This window comes from Coturnix japonica, chromosome 2 (genome assembly GCF_001577835.2).
Source record: "Coturnix japonica isolate 7356 chromosome 2, Coturnix japonica 2.1, whole genome shotgun sequence".
Classification (NCBI taxonomy): Eukaryota; Metazoa; Chordata; class Aves; order Galliformes; family Phasianidae; genus Coturnix; species Coturnix japonica.
In genome coordinates, this window is record NC_029517.1 from 92,173,884 (window position 1) to 92,192,165 (window position 18,282).

General features: G+C 43.4%; 1 protein-coding gene across 1 annotated transcript; it reads right to left on the reverse strand.

Annotated features, from left to right (window-relative positions):
- Positions 1-855: 855 nt before the first annotated feature.
- On the reverse strand, positions 856-16,861 carry USP14 (ubiquitin specific peptidase 14). The gene is made up of 16 exons (XM_015855334.2): positions 16,687-16,861; positions 15,575-15,720; positions 15,098-15,130; positions 13,215-13,319; positions 11,724-11,827; positions 10,017-10,075; positions 8,027-8,157; positions 7,643-7,723; positions 6,794-6,867; positions 5,269-5,383; positions 4,068-4,133; positions 3,670-3,762; positions 2,694-2,822; positions 2,075-2,135; positions 1,668-1,775; positions 856-1,570 (listed from the first exon to the last, which is right to left on the reverse strand). Exons 1-16 carry the CDS (start codon positions 16,700-16,702, stop codon positions 1,419-1,421), a joined length of 1,473 nt encoding a protein of 490 aa, XP_015710820.1. The 5' UTR covers positions 16,703-16,861; the 3' UTR covers positions 856-1,418.
- Between the last annotated feature and the right edge of the window lie 1,421 nt (positions 16,862-18,282).

The window sequence follows — 18,282 nt, forward strand, 5'->3', positions numbered from 1 at the left end:
TGGTAGAAATGGAATAGTAGAGTAGGGCTCAGGAGGAATGACTCCTACATCCTCCTGTGGGCTTTGGCAGCTCTAGAGCAGCTCTACCTGCTGGCAAATGAGTCACTGAGGATATGGGGCAGGGTGGGAGTGTTCAGCCTGGAGAGTTCTCCCTGTGTGGGAACTCCTCCCTCATGGTGCGAACTGGGGACAGAAAAATTCCTTGTTTGTGAAGCAGCAGCGTGTTCTGGGGCAGGGAGCAGCTTGATGAGCACAAGCTATTCCTGTACCTGGGTTTGTTCTTAGGAAAAGATCAGGTGTTTCATTTGTTATGTTGTAGCCTGCTCCAGCTTTGGCTGGGGCCTGTTGAGGCATCACTACCATCGGGGAAGCATCTCCAATGGCCATTTGGATTGGAGCATCTCTTTACACCCATGACTTCCCATGGTGCTCTGTAGCAATGTGGCCACCTTGGCACTGGGAAGGCTGGTGCTAAGGAAGGCCCCAGCGGATAGCGAATGAAGCAGCTGTGCTTGGTGATTTGTTACCAGTTCTTGCAACATGAACTGTAATCTCAGTGCTTGTGTTCAAGACTTGTTCAGACTTGATGATCTTCAAGGTCTTTTCCAACCTGGGTAATTCTATGATTCTAAGGCATGAGGCTGGTGGAGCTGTCCCCAGTCCTGATGTGATCCTCACTGTCATCAATACCAGCAGCACTCTGACCCTCAGGGGAAGATGCTGAACAGGAGCCTGTGCACTGATCCATGCCCCTCTCTACAGCTTAAAAATGAAGTGCCTTTCCTCGGTGCCTGCTGTAAGACATTGACCAGCGATGGCTCAAGGAGCGAAAACAGACACGTACTAACTACGCTATCAAGCCACCAACTTTCTTTTTTCTTTTAATGGAGACACAGTGTTGATCACAATTTATTGTAAAGTCATGAAATGGCAGCAACAGCGCAGACTGATCAGCAGGTCAGGCTGGGCAAAACCCTTGATTGGAGCCACAGCTGTTGGCTATGGGCAGCAGCACTGAGTTACGCAAGGAGGCAACAGTTTGTCTTCCACCCGCCCGCCAGGGAGGCAGAGGACGGACAGCCACTGCACTGTGGTACGAACCATGCAAGAGTAACACATGTGAGAGTAGGTGTGTAATAAATACTTGATGACATAAGAGAGGAAGAGGAGGGGAAAAGAGGGTCGTTTAAAAATGAAATCGATCTTCTGCAAGACATTAAAGCTATTGTAAGGATGGTCACTACGGCAGTGGGCAGTCCAGTCTCGTAGTGACTAAACTGGTTTTTAAACAATGTCCCTCTTGACAAGAAAAGGTCTGAACCAATTATGTATATCCAGCTGCGAAAGCTCTGGGGTTAAAGAAGTGATCAGTAATCAACATTTATTTCACACCTAGGCAGAACGATCAGAACCGAAGGCTACTGTTCAGCTTCGTCTTCAATTACTTCAATTCTGCGCGGCCCGTAGAGTAGAACGTAGGCTATATGCCAGTCTCCTCCCCCAGATAACCTCAGGATGTCTTCAGGTGTGACAATGCTGACTTTGTCGTCATCAAACTTAATCCACTCATCTGCAAGGAAAACACAGGCATCGCTTGTAACGGAGGGACAGCACCAAGAGAGCCCTCAGCTCCCTCCTTTCCCAGCACCATTTTACTTTCTTCTCACCTTGTTTCCTTTTAACCCAGGACACATAATGCCCAGAGGAACTCGATCTGCCCTGATGCGTTAGCACTGCCTGCAGGTCGTAGTAGCCACAGTTATTAGAACCAATATCTGAAAGGAAGAAAGAAAAACATGGCATAAGTTTTTCTTAAAGGACCAATCTTAGTATTTTTAAGAGCACACTGAAGCAGCTGTGTAAAACGCTCTTTACAGCACATCTCTATATGTGTAAAGCAGCAGCTTTCAGCCAGGACACTTGCCTAAACTTTCAATTCCTCGTATTTCCATCACTTGCTGAAGGTTAATATGCACCAAAAGGAAGGATCTCAAGTATTCCTTCTATCTGATCCCACTTCAGCATGAGCAAATAGAAAATGACTTTAAAGCAGATACGCTTCCCCCCTACTCACCATCAGGAAAAGAAAAGGGCTCGTATTTAACTTCTTTCTGTGCACCGTCGCTTTTACTCAGCTGGAAAACAGAATGAGCTGAATTAATGCGGACGTGCTTTAAAAAAGCTTTGGCACAATCACCAAATAAATACCCACTGTGCATTTCATTAAGCATGTTTCTACAACTAAACTTCTTTTTATTCCAATCTGAAACAGATTCTACTGCAATTACTTCTAGCTGAACCTCCACAAACCTCATTTAGATAGCACCACTTTCCAAAGCAACCTGCTGCAGGGAACTGCTTTAGCAAGGGGTTGGACTTGAAGACCCCCAGAAGTCCCTTCCACCCCCTATAATTCTGTTTAACCACTGCAGCATGCACTGCCCTGACCAAAGTCACCCTGCAACTGAAGGTTCCATTCCCTGCCAGGGACCTGTTGGCAGAAGGTGGTAATGAGAAAATCAAGCGCCAACACGCACTGCTTTACAACTATGCGCAAAGACTCTCATTCGATTAGGAGACATAATAAGCATATAATGCCACAGCCCATAGCATCGATACTTAAGATTTGTTTGAAAGCATTTCAGGAGTGCAATGCATTTAATCAGCGTCCATGGAACTGCCACAGGACTCACATTCTTTGGCTGTTGATTTACTTTTTTGTCTTCAAGATCTTTGAATTTCGATCGGTAGGAAACCATTTTTTCCTGAAGATCTGGCGTACACAGCTCATACACATCCAGCATGAGAGGAAATTTCACATCCTAGGAAGTAAACAGCAGAAAGAAACTGTGCACAATTTCATACTCTACGTGGAAGCATTCTCCCTAAGTCACCAAACCCAACTCAATGTGACTTAATGTATTGTGACAACTTCATCTGCTGAAGCGTGTACAGCAATGTATATTCTACCGTCCCTCAATTCCCCCCTCCAGCCTATTTTGGTAGCACAGCTTGCCATGTAGCACCATTGGGTCCCTAGCAACAAGTCAGACATCGAAGCCCTGGAGCATGTCCAGAGGAGGGCAACAAAGCTGTGAGGGGTCTGTAGCACAAGTCTTATGGAGAGCAGCTGAGGGAGCTGGGAGTGTTCAGTCCAGAGAAGAGGAGGCTCAGGGGAGACCTTATCGCTCTCTATATCTACCTGAAGGGAGGTTGTAGTGAGCTGGGGGTCAGCATCTTCTCCCAGGAACAAGACAAAAGGGCCCCCAGTTGTGCCAGGGGAGGTTCAAGTTGGATATCAGGAGAAATTTCTTCTCATAAGGAGCAGTGAGGCAGTGGCACAGGCTGCACAGGGAGGTGGTGCAGCCGCCCTCTCTAGAGGCACTTCAAGAGTTGTGTGAATGTGGCACTGAGGGACGTGGTCAGTGGGCACGGTGGGGATGGGCTGATGGTTGGAGTAGGTGATCTTAGTGGTCTTTCCAACCTCAGTGATTCTGGTTTTCTATGGTAACAAGCAGCAAAGCTGCTTCACACTCAAGCAATGAAGCTGTATTGTTAATATTTTTAAAGTAATTCTAAAGAAAACAATTAACAACCTGCAAACATTAGTCATCTACTCATAATGAAAAGCATGAAGAGTAACTAAGCTTTAACATGCAGAAAACTTACCTTAAGAACTTTGGCATTCACAGACTCTTTCTCTTTGTAAAAAAATCTAACCATCTGAATGGTCAGGTACGCTGGCAAGCGACTTATTTTAGACTAAAAAAGAAGTTTAGAAGATGCTATTAATTCAGACATATTCACAGATCATCTGTACCTTAAACACCATTCATCCCAAAGTATAGGGTACACAGAGGAATAAAAGAAGGCCTCCCCTCTTGTAGTTGTATATAGTATTGTACTCAAAGAAATCATCTAGAACTGAACTTAAATCTCTCAGTAGTGGATATTCAGGTACTTTATAAACATCAATTGCGTGCAGTGATCAGTTTGTGTTTTAGGATAGAAAACTGGCAGCAGTTAAAGAAAAAAACACCAGAAAGAACAAGAGAATTACCACTCACAGATTTGATATAGAGTGCATTTCTCTGCAGAGTCGGAGAGAGTTTGGTGATCTCCTCTTGAAGACGCTGTTCAAAAAAGCACAACAGACAGGTCCATCATAAAGCACTGAGCTTCAAGCACAGCACGGATAAACAAACTCAACGTTCTTCTGTTGATCCGTTCCATTGCTATCAGCCATTAAGTCATAAGGCATTTTGAAATCCATTGGCACAACCACCACAGCCATTCATTTGTCCAGCTCCACGTCCACCATTCAAAAGACATCACAAGACTCTGTTTCTCTCTGCAGAAAATATTGCTCTACAAGAAAACCACAGTCAAGGACTGAAGAACCCAGGTCTTGTTATGGATGTGTTGTGCCATGTCATGCTTGGAACACAACTCTAATTGCCAGTTTCCTGCGGCACAAATATTTGCACATTTCTCAGCTGCTGGTCTCAAGCGGGCAGAGCTGTGTATAAGGAGATGGGGGGCAACGATCTGCTGCTGGGGCCTTCCCCAAGTCAGGGAAGGACCGACCTGGCTGTTCGTACTGGGATTCTATTGGTACAGGCAATCCAGCATCAGAATTCCAGATGATCCTTTTCTCACTGGTGACAGGATGAGGGGAAATGGCCTCAAGTTGTGCCAGGGGAGGTTTAGGTTGGATATCAGGAAAAGCTTCTTTACAGAAAGGGTTGCGAAGCATTGGAATAGGCTGCACAGGGAGGTGGTTGAATCGCCAGCCCTGGGTGTGTATAAAAACTGTTTGGATGTGGTGCTCAGGGACATGATTTAGCAGAGGGTTGTTACTTAGGGTAGCATGGTTATGTTGTGGTTGGACTTGATGACACCTATAAGGTCTTTTCCAACCTGAGCAATTCTATGATTCTATTCACTCTGTAATGCAAGATAGAAGAAAAATATCTCCTGTTAAAACTACAGTGCATTGGTTTGCATATGGATGCCTGCTTGAGAAAGACCACAGCGGGGTTAAAAACAATAAAAAGCTCTGCTGAAGTCTGCTTTGTATGAACACATAATTCATCCCCACTTCCATCTACAACATCCCAAAGAGCCTTGGAACTTACTGAAGTTCAGACAGCAGAGGTGAATTCCAAGTCGGGGGTCAATTAAAAAAAAAAAATCAATAAATAAAACTATCACCACAAAACCCAAATCATTTGGAATTTCAATTAAATAAAAATCATAACGACTTACCAGTTTTAGTCCCGTAAACAGATATTTCACTTCTTGATTGATAAAGCAGCTGAGCTGGAGCTGATTCTCCTTTCCTTTAGTTACCTCTTCTTCTTCGGCTTCTGTACATTTCATGCTTCACAAAATTAAGGAAAACCATTGTGCACCAAGGAGCTGAACTACTGAACGAGCTGCTCTAGGAAAAACTGTCCCCCCTGTTGTAATTAAGTCTATTTCTTCCTTTCTTTCCACACATTCTTCTAATCAATGCATCCAAGTTATTGCGCATGGGGCTTTTTTAATCCACTTTCTTCTAACAAGGTACTTTTATGACTGCTTGGAATGCACTCATCCTACAAATGCTGCCATAATAACACTCAGGATTGCAACCCAACTTTCCTAACAGGTCTCCTCCTGCCATTGGCCTATTCATCATTCCCTCTTAATTACTCATTCTGCTCCTCTCAAATACTTGAGGAACAGAAGACATCACAATGCAAGGAGAAAGATGTATGACCCAGAATATGAGATCCTTACTCTTCAACTTCTTTACTCCTTCCAATGCTTGAAGGGAGTGTATAAACAGGAGGGGGAACAGCTGTTTACAAGGGTGGACAGTGACAGGACAAGGGGGAATAGTTTTAAACTGAGACAAGGGAGGTTTAGGCTAGATATTATAAAGGAAGTTTTTCACACAGAAGGTGGTGACGCACTGGAACAGGTTGCCCAAGGAGGCTGTGGATGCCCCATCACTGCAGGCATTCAAGGCCAGGCTGGATGTGGCTCTGGGCAGCCTGGTCTGGTGTTTGGTGACCCTGCACATAGCAGGGGGTTGAAACTGGATGAGCATTGTAGTGCTTTTCAACCCAGGCCATTCTATGATTCTTCATTACTACCAAGCTATGAGATACAACACTTTGTCTTAGGGGATGCTTCCTTACTTCAAAAAAGCAAAGCCCACAGTACAATTCTTTCTGGCAAGCGGTGGTTGCTTGGCAGGACACGTAATCCCCTTGTGGTCATCTCCTTTTAGTTTTTACTGTAAAAAATCTACTAGAAAGTTGGGAGCTGAGTACATTTCTTACATGTTGTTCCATACGTGTCTAATTTATTTCTTGAGAAATCAATCTCATCTCAAGCCATCATCATGTGTCCATGTTAAATACACCAAAATTATCTGCAAAGCCCAGGGGAAAAAAAACAAAAGGCTATTTTAGGAAGGTAATTACTTTTACTTGGATAAAACATCTCAGAACCCTCACAGCAGATAATTGGAAGCCTTTTCTGGGAAGGAAATCTGGTATTTAAATTCATTGGGGTTTTTTTTCCTGAAAATTTCCATTATTTTCCTTCCTCTCCTTCTCAAAATATACGCAAACTTAACTTTAATTGCTGATGTATCCTGCAATACATCATTCCCTTTATTTCCTGACAAGTCTCTATTTCCCATGCTGCTTCAGATGATGCTTTTCATCCTCCCTGCACTCCATTAAAGAAGCACAAAATCACCAACACCCCGTATGCCTTGCCTTAGTCCTTAGGATACGCAGTTTCAAATTCAATGCTGAAGAACTGATCAATTAAACTCTTCTTTTTAGAAGCTGTAGCTCCAGAGTCTGTCTGTAAAACAAATCCTCTTATGACATATCTTTAAATAACATGTAAAAACAATCTTCTTAATAACCCGTTATTTCAATCCCCTGAAGCCTGTACCTTCACCTTTCTTCAGGTGCATTTTTCCTAGTCCATCCCCTTATGCAGTGTAATGCTTTTTAGAAGTGCGTTTATAGCAATTTCATAGGCCACCTCAAGGCATATCAGCAAGCAAGATTTCAATCAAAACGTCCCATATCACAAGTTAAATCTGTCTTTAAAATTTATAGTAGCCTATCAATGTTTGCTTTCTGCTGCCACGATTCTCCAGAAAACCATTTGCAGAGGAAGAAAAGAGTCGCTTTTTCCCCATGATTTTATCATATAAACTTATTTCTTATCAGGTTGTCAGCTCACCGTTTAGAACAGCAATTGTATATCTAAGAAGAAGTTGGTGTTTTGTTTTTTTCCAGACACAAAGATGTTCTTTTAGCATTTTTTGATTCTTGCATGCCAGCTTCATAGGCTACCATGGTGAGCTGCCATATACATGTCAATCCACCTCCACCCAGGTCCAAAACACTCCCTAAAAGGTCCAAATGAAAAGTACTCCAAAAAATACACTACAGCACAGCTTGCAAAATAGACATCACTGCCCCGATCAGTGACCAGAAAGTAATTGCACTTATTGGACTACAGACACGTGTTAAAGAACTCAGTGAGCAGATGATTTAAAAACTTATGTGAAGTTTAGGTACAATATTATAAATTCTGACTCCAGTTAGAGTGAGACCACAATTACCTCCATCACTGTATCACCTTCTATGCCTTCCAGCTTCTGCTGTAGTACCCTCATCATCTGCACCCAGCACTCATTGGCATCCTAGGGACAGGAACGGAACATGAAATAGGACAAACAGCAGAACGATTTGAAGAGCAGCATTACAATCATCCATCCTCACACTGTAAAACCAAACATAACAATTCCCTAACTAATAACTTATCTTTGTATCCTTTCAGAAATAAGGCTTGAAATTACACTTCACATTTCCACACGATACAAAAGCCAAAACATACTGGGTTACATCATTTACACAGAAGAAGGAAAACAAACATATAAGCGTTGTGTTAAGACTTCCAAGATAAAGCAGAACTTTCAAGCAGTGAGTTAATAATCGCTCTTTACCTGTTGGAGGTATTGCCCTTGATCACCTTTCTCTGCAAACTGTGGGAAGGCCATATGTAAAAACTGCAGGAGAATGATAGGTGGGATACTGGAGGAGGTTTTATCCATGGAATCAAACAAGTCTCTAAGAGCTTGAAAAGAAAGTGAACGTTTTGAGAAGTGGAAAAACATTTCTAACACAGCAGGAGGTTTATAAAGAACAGCAAAATGACAGCAACATTTAAAGACTGATCACTTCACAGCACCCAACTCAATCTTTCCCAGATGGGGCCAAATTGTCCAGGTGGCAAAACAGGTGCACCTAAAATCTCATTTGTCAACACGACTTTGCAAAGGTAAAGATGACAATTCTGAGTTTGACGCATCGTGCTTCGTCTCTCCTGGCTGCTAACAGAAGAACGTTTCTGAGCAGTTTGGATTTCATTTAAGACACATCTAAGGAACAATGTTTTCACACTAAGACAACGGCTAAAGAGACCAGAAGGCACTCACAATCCATACTCTAGAGCGGCTCAAGTTTCACCAACTACTTGGAAAGAAAAAATAAACCATTTTTTTCCCAGCTTAAACACCTAGAAAACACTCATGCTTGACTTCATAGCCAGGAAAAGAAGTATGTGGATACATGCGTGCAGACAGTTCAATGACTGTGTGCAATTTAGCGACCGATATGATTGCATGACAATACGTGCAGCTTTCTTCTTGGCTCTGGAAATGCTCTCACGTACACCTTAACAAATCATCTGATAGCAGTTCACATCAACAGATCACTTCAGAAATGTCTCTTAACCCTCACAACCAGCCCGTGAAGTAGGGTCGCTCAGTCACTAACTCACAAGCAGAGAGATTACTGAACAGAACTCTTGAACTGGGGAATACAGGCAACATGATATGGAACCAAGGTCAATTTCTGCCCCTCTTTAAAGAACTCATTTACAGACCTTGGGGAAACTGAAATGACACAGCAGCTTAAAAATACACCCTACGTGTCATGCAGGAGTTCTTGACCAGCTCAGCACCAGACAGTTAACTACGAGTAACTGTGATCTTTAACCATTACAACTCCTAGAAAGCAGAGCTGTCACCTTAAAAAGAAAATAAGGGACGCAAAGTAAAGGCAGTGGAAAGGGGAGGGGCAGGCATGGTTGTACAGAATAACCATTGAACTTACCACCCCACAATTCGATCAGCAGGCATACCCACAAACTTGACCTCTCCTTCCTTATATTGTTTTGTTTTTCCTTACATGGACTGGTAGAAATCCCAGTGTCCTGGCCCAGCATCATAGTGGGGCAATGAAATAGAGTAAAAAAAGAAAGAGTGGACAAGTAGTACCCTTGCTCAAGTCTAAGGGGTCTAACTAGAATTCTAGTTAGAACTTGGAGATAAGGGGCCATCGTGAGCTCCCACACTGTGAGCACCCAGATCACCACAACAAAGAATAACTTTCCTTTTTAAAGTTACTTTATGCCACTAGGGTTCTTCAGGTTCTTCACTAAGGCCACTGAGACCACTAAGCATCAGCTACCACCCAAACAATAAAGCTCAGAAAATAAGGCATTTAAAAAATAAGTAGATAAATAAAATGCATATGCTATGGGTGAGGTATTAGCCTACCATCAAGTGAATCCAAGAACTGCTCATGACAATATTCCTACACAAAACGACCCAAACAGCAGATGGATGGAGTCTGCCATAGAGAGCTCCAATTCTATGTGCCTACATGCAACACAATATGATATGAATGCCTGTTATCTGAGCCTAGTCAACACTGAGCATATTTCTCCTAGTGTAACATGCTGTGATGTATGCTCTGCAGCCCATAAAGCCATTAGCCAAGTGAAATGAGTTCTCCAACGCTAGCAGATCTGAAATTCCTAAGGTGTATGCATTGAAAAAACACACGCCAGGCTCTAGCTGCAATTTTCAGCTCAGTTTATCAGGAAATCACACTCTAGCCTAAAAGCCTGTGTTTTCTCTAAACACCAACCTGCAGTAATGTACTGAGCAGAGGCCATTTCTCCTGAAGCTCTTAAGGCACCACCATATCTAGAAGAGAAGAATTTTTAATGGTTTACACTCAAGTCTTGAAGAGCAGTCAAGCTGGCAAGCAAATTTAAAGGAACGTATCAAAAGAAGTCAATCATTAAAATCAAAGTAACTGAAGAAAACACTCACAGCAAAGTCTTGGCTATTCTGCAAGCACATGGCAACCTCGAGAATACACAAATGCTGCCTCCCTGATCCATTTTCCTCAAAGATGCAATCCTTTTTTAAAGAAACTAAGAAAATACTTGAGTAGAAGCTAACCCTGTTTCTGAAACATATGCCACAGCTGCTTTAGATGCATGGAAAAAACACGTTCACAGACAGGAGATAAAACACACAAAGATTGAGGGCAGTCCTCCTCTCTTCATAGCAGAAGAAAAACAGAGAGAGGTGATGCATTTTGGAACAGACAGCAGCGTTTCCCACACTGGAAATATAGGAGAGCCTGCCCACATTATGAGAACTTAGTACCTCCCTTTGAATGATTTCTTTACCACCTGCATGGGGAACATCAGCCCTCCTCAAAGGACATAAGCCTTAGAGCCAAAGGAAGGCCTCATGTTCTTATGCAATCTCATATTGGACTTCAAGTGATGAACAGGAGACTTGCCTCATGTCGTGCCTCAAAAATGGGAATACCCTTGCAGAGATCAACTGAACAGCTGAATCAAAGCCATACAGTAAGTTTCCCCATTCAAGACCATTCACCTCTCTCCCACTGCCAAATACCATCCCATGTCATCATCAAGCAGAGGAGGCCAAACAGAGGCCAGCTCTCCAGGGGAGAACTCCATGCTAATGATTCTTTCACAATTAATTCATCTGGAAGCAGCCTGGTCTAGTATTAAACGTGGAAGCTGAGGCCCTGCCCGTGGCAGGGGGTTGTGGATTCAAGATCCTTGAGGTCTCTTCCAACCAGGGAATCTATGTGATTCTGTGTGTGAGGACAAATTCAGGCTCATCACTCTTTTACTCCTCTGATCTTTATGATGTTCAAGAAGTTTCTAGTAGATTCCTCAAAAAAAAGAAGTTTGGTCATTTCGATATTCTAGTCCAGAATCGCAGATATTCCACAATCAGAACTAATGAAATAGACGCTGATGGACACGGCTTCCGTTCCCCACCCACTGCTGAAACCCCAGTTTCCTCCTTTAACATCCATGGCTTTCCCAAAAACTCCTTGTTCTTTTATCTCCAAGTACCAAAAGGATAATAGTAGGTATATAGACGGGGCACTGGGCAACCTGATCTAGTAAATGTGTGTGTTTGGTGGCCCTGCCAGGCAGGGGGGTTGGAACTACATGATCCTTGAGGTGCCTTCCAACCCGGGTCATTCTGTGATTCTGTGATAATAGTAACTTCAGAATCTTACAGTTGAAAGCGTATTATGCTACAAAGTCACCAAATCTTAAAAAAAATACATTCTTCAAAGGAAGAAGAGTCACATATAATTCTTTCATAAAGAGCATGGCCATACAAGTAACACAGAGAAGGTTCAGAGTTCAGCAGAGTTCGTTCTATTAATCCTTACCAGATTTAACGAGTGTTGAGGTAAATCATAGTTTTAAAAGACCGTTCCACAAAATACATGCAATTTCATAAGCTAAAGAAAACATTCTGGTCAGGGTATTTTTATACCGAGTCCTACCTTTTAAGGGCCTCTTTCACTTCTGGCACTGAGCGGATACATTGAACTGTAGCATTCATGTAGCAAGTGTTGCCAAGGTTTGTCAATCCACATGGTAACTCCATCTACCAAAACATTTACAAGGGTGCTTGAATAGAGCAGTGGAATTGAACATAAATTGAACATAAACTTGCAAGAAAACGAACCATGGGAGATGAGTAAAACCTAGAACGTTCCATCAGACTGCTCCGTTGAGTTTTCCAGAGCCATTTTCTGACCGTATTAATCTATTTCACAATTCATTGCTTTCACAGGACATCCAAGAACACTTTGTTTCCCTTTTGCACTGCACGTTTAATTTATTGAGCATGTTCTTCAAGCAGGCAGTCAGTTAGAAAGTTCAATTATGATTCAATTCAAGTTTTGACCTTAAAATTCTATTTCCGTGAAATTTCCACACGAATTCACTTGTAAGTAACACTGGTGTTGTAATTATAAACAGTTTTCAGCAGGGCTCTGAATGGGATAAAGTTCACAGTCAGAGACAAAAGCATTACTTAAATTCTTCTCTGGAATTGTGTGACAGACCGTCCATCTGCTCTTTCTACACAACTTCTGACCAACGTGAAGGCCAAGTAATAACTGTGCTAACCAGTTTCAGCAACCACCATAAATCACAACGTAACAGCTCTTTTTTTTGCAGATATCCTGCATATTTGAGCAGCTGTCAGGGAAAAGCATGAAGCTTAATGATTCCATTATTACCAGGGAAACATATAATCCAATCCCAGCCCAATAATGTCAAACCTACTTTGATTTTAGAAAGACAAGTTTATGAAGCATAATGCTTGCAAGGAGAACAAACGAGAACACAACCTACCTCTGGTTTCCCTTCAGAAACATGAAGACATATCATGTCCCTTTGCTCAAGGGACATGATTTAGCAGAGGGCTGTTAGTTAGAGTACTAGGGTTAGGTTGTGGTTGAACTCAATGATCTTTACGGTCTTTTCCAACCTGAGAGAATCTATGATTCTATTCTACAAAGGCAGGAAACACCTTTGTGCATCTCTTACCCAGGAAGAGCTTGGGACAGCAGAATGAGGATATTATATGTCATTTCTAAAAGAATCATAGAATCATAGAATTACTCAGGTTGGAAATGACCTCAAAGACCATCAAGTCCAACCGCAGCCTAACCACAGTACCCTAACGCTAACAACCCTCTGCTAAATCATATCCCTGAGCACCAGCAATGCTCTTTTTAGAGTATTTACTCAACTGCCTGCTTAAAGACAGCATTAGAAACTGGACTTCTAAAGTACATCCCATACTTTAACTGGGTTACCCATATAAATTTCACGTTTAGGAAGATATAAATGCTAAACGAAAGAAATACAGATTCAAAACACACTTTTAAGCAACTTAGAAAAAAGTACTTAAAAAACTTAAATACATAAAACTTGTCGTTATTCAGAAGTTTACAAGGAACTGAAGCTGGAAATATGCTTACAGCAGAAGCCAGCTGCTCCTCTGTCATGTCCTCCACAAAGACAGGCCGAGCAATGGGCTCTTCCGGGAGCGCGTCTGCAGAGCCCATCATTAATAAGGTCATCCCCTGGGAACACAATAAAAACAGCAATAAATGTTTAAGCTCAGTTATCTTCTTAGAAACAAGAAAACATGAAGCCTTTAACATACTAGATGTATTTCCCCAGAAATAAACTATTTTTTTCTCTTATGATTATAGGACTCATCTCTTGCCAGTAGCTGACAACTTGAGATTCCAAACAGGACTAAATTAAACAATCACGGTGTAACCCAAATGTGAAGTGTTCAAAAAAGCTCCCTTCCTGATAGACACTGGGGATTATTCATCTTGAAGACTTCAGAGCAAATATTCTACTCTCCCTTAGCTTTCAGAAAGAACCTCGGAACCAAGGATAACCAAGCAGCTGACTTCCAATTGGAAAACAGTTGCAGCTGTTGAGACCCTCAATCAAAAAAGCCAGCAAGACCTCACAATCAGAATTCTCAAAACAAAAAGGATCCTCCTGTTTAGCCAAGAGTCTGGGGAAACACGTCAGACAGATGCTGGCCAAAATTGGGACCACAGCTCTGAGTACAGACTTTTATTTTCCCACCTGAAAAGCAAGCGGGACAGGAAGTAACACCCTTTGGCTTGGCACGTTCCAAGGATGTTAAACTCATCAGAAAGTCAGTTTAGGCATGAGGACAAATTCAAGGAATAAAGAAGAAATCGTGTTACCATGCCTCCAGGACTGCTACAAGGAAAGGGAGTCTGTCAGCATTCAAGAGGAAAACATCTATACAGAGTAAGGTCCATCAGAGGGGAAAAATGGCTATGTGAGCACCTTAAGGAAAAGGATGAGCTGAAGAGAAAAACTGCTTTAACAGTATATAATAAAATAAATCCCTACAAGTTGAACAAATCATTGCTAAAATGATAAAGGCAGCTGTAAGTGTGAGAGTACGCAGAAAAGAATGAGACTATGATATACTGGAGCAACTTTGCTACATCATAGAATTACCCAGGTTGGAAAAGACCTTGAAGATCATCAAGTCCAACCGCAGCCTAACCATAGTACCCTAACTCTAACAACCCTACACTAAATCATATCCCTGAGCACCACATCCAAACGGCTCTTAAACACAACCAGGGATGGCAATTCAACTACCTCCCTGGGGAAAGGTGCAACTGAGCTGCAAATTATTTCTACAGGCTCCAACAGGTGCTCAGGAGCTAATAGCAAGGGTAAGAATCACTAAAAAACACTAACTTGCTCAATCTGCTCAATAAAGTGATGTTGCAAGACACCTACAGAAATGAAAATGATTGAAAACACAACAATCTCTGTGGTTGCCTGTTTCAGTGTTATACAGGTAAGAAACACATTCACTTCTCATTTCCTCACTGAGCAAACTGAAAAGTCTGAATAAGCACAACCCACAGCTTTGCTTTTAACAACAGCCATGTAGTACAGCAGAACAAGTTTCAGAAGGCTGATGAGAAAGGCAGCAGGCAGAGCAGCTGCTTCAGCATCACCAGCACAGGGAGCAGCAGTGAGGAGCCAGTAATAGTCTCATCTCGTGCAGGTTGGAAGGGACCTTAGAGATCATCGAGTCCAACCCCCGGGATTCGAGCCTCTGTGTAGCAGAGCGGCACTTCTACCACTTGCGCCACAGGGGGTATTCAAACCTGGGTAAGAACACCTGGGTGCAACAACTCTATAACTATTGTCCATCAAGGCCCGGCTTTTAGTAAAGGAACTACCCACTCAAACAGAGCTCACACAGAAACAAAAGCTTACGCTCTTCTTTATAGGCCAAAATAAATCTCAAGGCAGTAAAATGCAGGTATTGCTTAGAACTTACGTTTTTTATTTTTATGTTCCCCCAGTCATCATCCTGTATGTGAAGGGAAATAAAAGAGAGGTTATTTGCTTTCCACCAAAAGACATGTGAGCGTTCTCCTTAATATTAACCCTTATTTCTAAATATACGACTTTGTTACATCCAAAAATTCTCAATTATGATGGATTTACACATTAGCCTTGCCTAAGGAAAATAGAAAGCAACCAAGCAAGCCACCGTCTCAATAAGGTGCTTGGATGTAAAGCAGTTTGCTAGTAAAGTTGTCCATGTTGCATCACACAGAGGTAAACCTCCAGCAAAGCACCGGACAAAGTTTTCTTCAGCTAAAAAGTTGCATCCAGATTCTGAACGGTCAAAAGGAACAGCAAAAGAGCTGAACAAGCACAGCAGCTTAGTGAAAAACAGTGAGAAGGTGATTTAAAACTACACCACAGTGTAATTAGATCAGAAATAATGCAGAAAAAAATGGGTTTCTACCTTCAGGGTTCCTCCTTTAAGCATGACCTTCTGTCGAGCCGGCTGAACCCCGGTCAGGGCAAACAACTGAGCCTTGAAGACCATTGGAGGCTCATCCGTGTTCAGCTCCACACCATCAAATTTCTCTTTTCCCCATTTCACGTTAACTGGAAACAGAAGTATTTTGAAACCAGATTATTTCCTAAGCCGAAAGAACATAATTACCAAGTCGGAACCAACATTTCAGTGTCACGGACTTTATAACATCTCGAAACAGTTTGACATCCTTGATGTTAGGGGACACCCTTACAACGCCTAAAAGAGATCCTATTGTAGGCAGTAAGTGTCCTAAGAACTTCTACAAACAATAAGCACACAGAAGAGAATCAGAAACTCTTCTGGCAAGTCTTCACCAAAGCAGACATGAAGTGAACTCTTCCGATCTCGCGGTGCTGTCCACTGCAAACTAATTTCTGTAGGAAGTTGGGACATGCATTCAGGTAAGCTTTCCATTCTCTTTCGGCCAGTTTTAAAAGCCATAGTTTCGGCTCCAAACCTTACTGTCCACACTGAGAAACATAAGGTGATAAGCATGTATTGACACAAACCACAAGGAACAGCACACCTCCTGCTTCCCTTAATGCAACACTAACCCGACAGTGCCATGTTAGCAGGGGAGTTGGACTTGATCCCTAAAGTCCTTTCCAACCCAGGAACTCAGTATTTTGGCAGTCTGAGCTACTGCTTAGTTTCAGCAGCACCTTCCATACCTGCATGGAAACAGAGCTGCTGGAGCCCTGTCCCCAGTACAGGTGGATCATGTAGTTCCACCCCCCTGCCTGGCAGGGCCACCAAACATACACATTTACTAGATCAGGTTGCCCAGGGTCCCGTCCAACCTGGCCTTGAACACCTCCAAGGACGGGGCATCCACAACCTCCCTGTGCAGCCTGAGCCCCCCCAAGTCACGGGCCTTCCCCACTTGCCCCAGGACGGCCGCCCACCGCTGCCATCAGCCGGGAGGGCGGCTCCATCGCGGTACAGGCCGCACATCTTCCTCCCTCCCTCCCGCAGTTGCCCCGTCCGCCTCCCCTCAGCGGGCACCGCCCGGCCCGCCTCACTCTCCGCCTCACCTGAGAAGAGCGGCATGGCGGACGGCGCGAAGGCGGGAGCGGCGTTACCGGAGGGAAGCGGCGGGCGGGCAGGAGGGGCGGGCGGCGGCGGGTCGGGAGCGGCCCCTGCCTCGGGATCTCATTCAAACCGGCCCCTCACGATGACGCTGCAACGCGGCCGCTGCCGGAAGCGGGGCGGGCTGCGTGCGCAGCGCCGGAAGGGCAGGGAGCAGCGGGCGGGAGGAGCGGGAGCGCGCGTGGTGCTGCGGCCTGCTCCTCACAGAGCGGCGGGAGCGCGCACATAGCGTGCTGTAGTCTAACTAATAGACTACATGTACATATGTACATATAATAAAATAACCGCTGCTTAACCATGTAGAAATAAGGATAATGCCACAATGAAACGGCCCCAAAATGTCCCGCTGGTTTCCTCGCACCCCTTCGGGATGGTGCCTCTGGAAAACCCAATGCTGCTTCACTGTTCCACAGCGTTTCTGGTCTAAACTAATGCTAAGCAAAGCACTCCAGGGCTGATGATGAGCAAAACATCCTTCATGTTCTCCAGGTGTCCCGTACATCACCATTGTCTCACTCAGTGCAGGGCCCTCTACATCTACTTGCCATCACTTTCATTGCTTTTTACCAAGCAACCTGTAGAAGAAATAATGTTTTTTCTACAAGCCCTCCCCCCTCTTTCCTCTGGTCAGTATCGGTTTGCAGCAGCTTTTACACAATTCTTCTCATATTCATAAAACGTGGAATTACAAGATATGAGAACTTCTTTTAAGGAAGGTTAAGAAATCATTCAGAAAAGAGGTAGCCAGTTACAGAAGCTGGAAAAGCAATATAAAAACTAACCCATCCTGGTGAATGACCTGGCTTACAAGGCCTTCTCTATTACTCTAGATATTGCTCTGTACAGGTATAGGAATATCATAATGTATATATAATCATATTTATGTATTATTTCCCCTCTCAATAGGGGTTCAGAAGTTCACAGAAGGGGTTCAAAGCAGGTCAGAGTAGCCCCATTTGTTTTGCAATTTGGCAATGCTGCAAGCGATTCTAGATCTGAAAGGTCATCTTTAGTGTGCTTCATTCACAGCTCTGGAAGTTGCTGATATTGCCAATACCTCCGTATAGAGGAACTTTCTGAAATTACATCATCTCCTTCTGCTGATCTGCGTTTCCCATCACTGAGACCTTCTGAGGGCAATACAGTTGCATGCTGTCCCTACTGGCCCACTCTTCTGCAGACCTCAGTGGATTACCCAGGGATGCACGTGCTGTTTGGTCAGCCTTTTCCTTCTGAACATTCGCTGGGTTCCTTCCCTTCAAACAAGTGGGCTTTCTGTACCAGAAAGGAAGAAGCATCTCTACAGCAGAACTTTCGCAAGCACAAAGCACGCTGGAATTATAAATATAGCTTACAACAGGCCAGGAGAATAAGGAAATAAAAAATCTGGGATGGTCTTTACTCTTCTACATCAAACAGTAACTAAATATTTCCCAGTCTCCCAGGCACTGAGATACAAACGTACTTTGTGCTGGAACCCATCGCAGGCTCTGAATGCTCAGAACCGTGTATAAACTGCAGTCAGGAGAAAACACCATGAC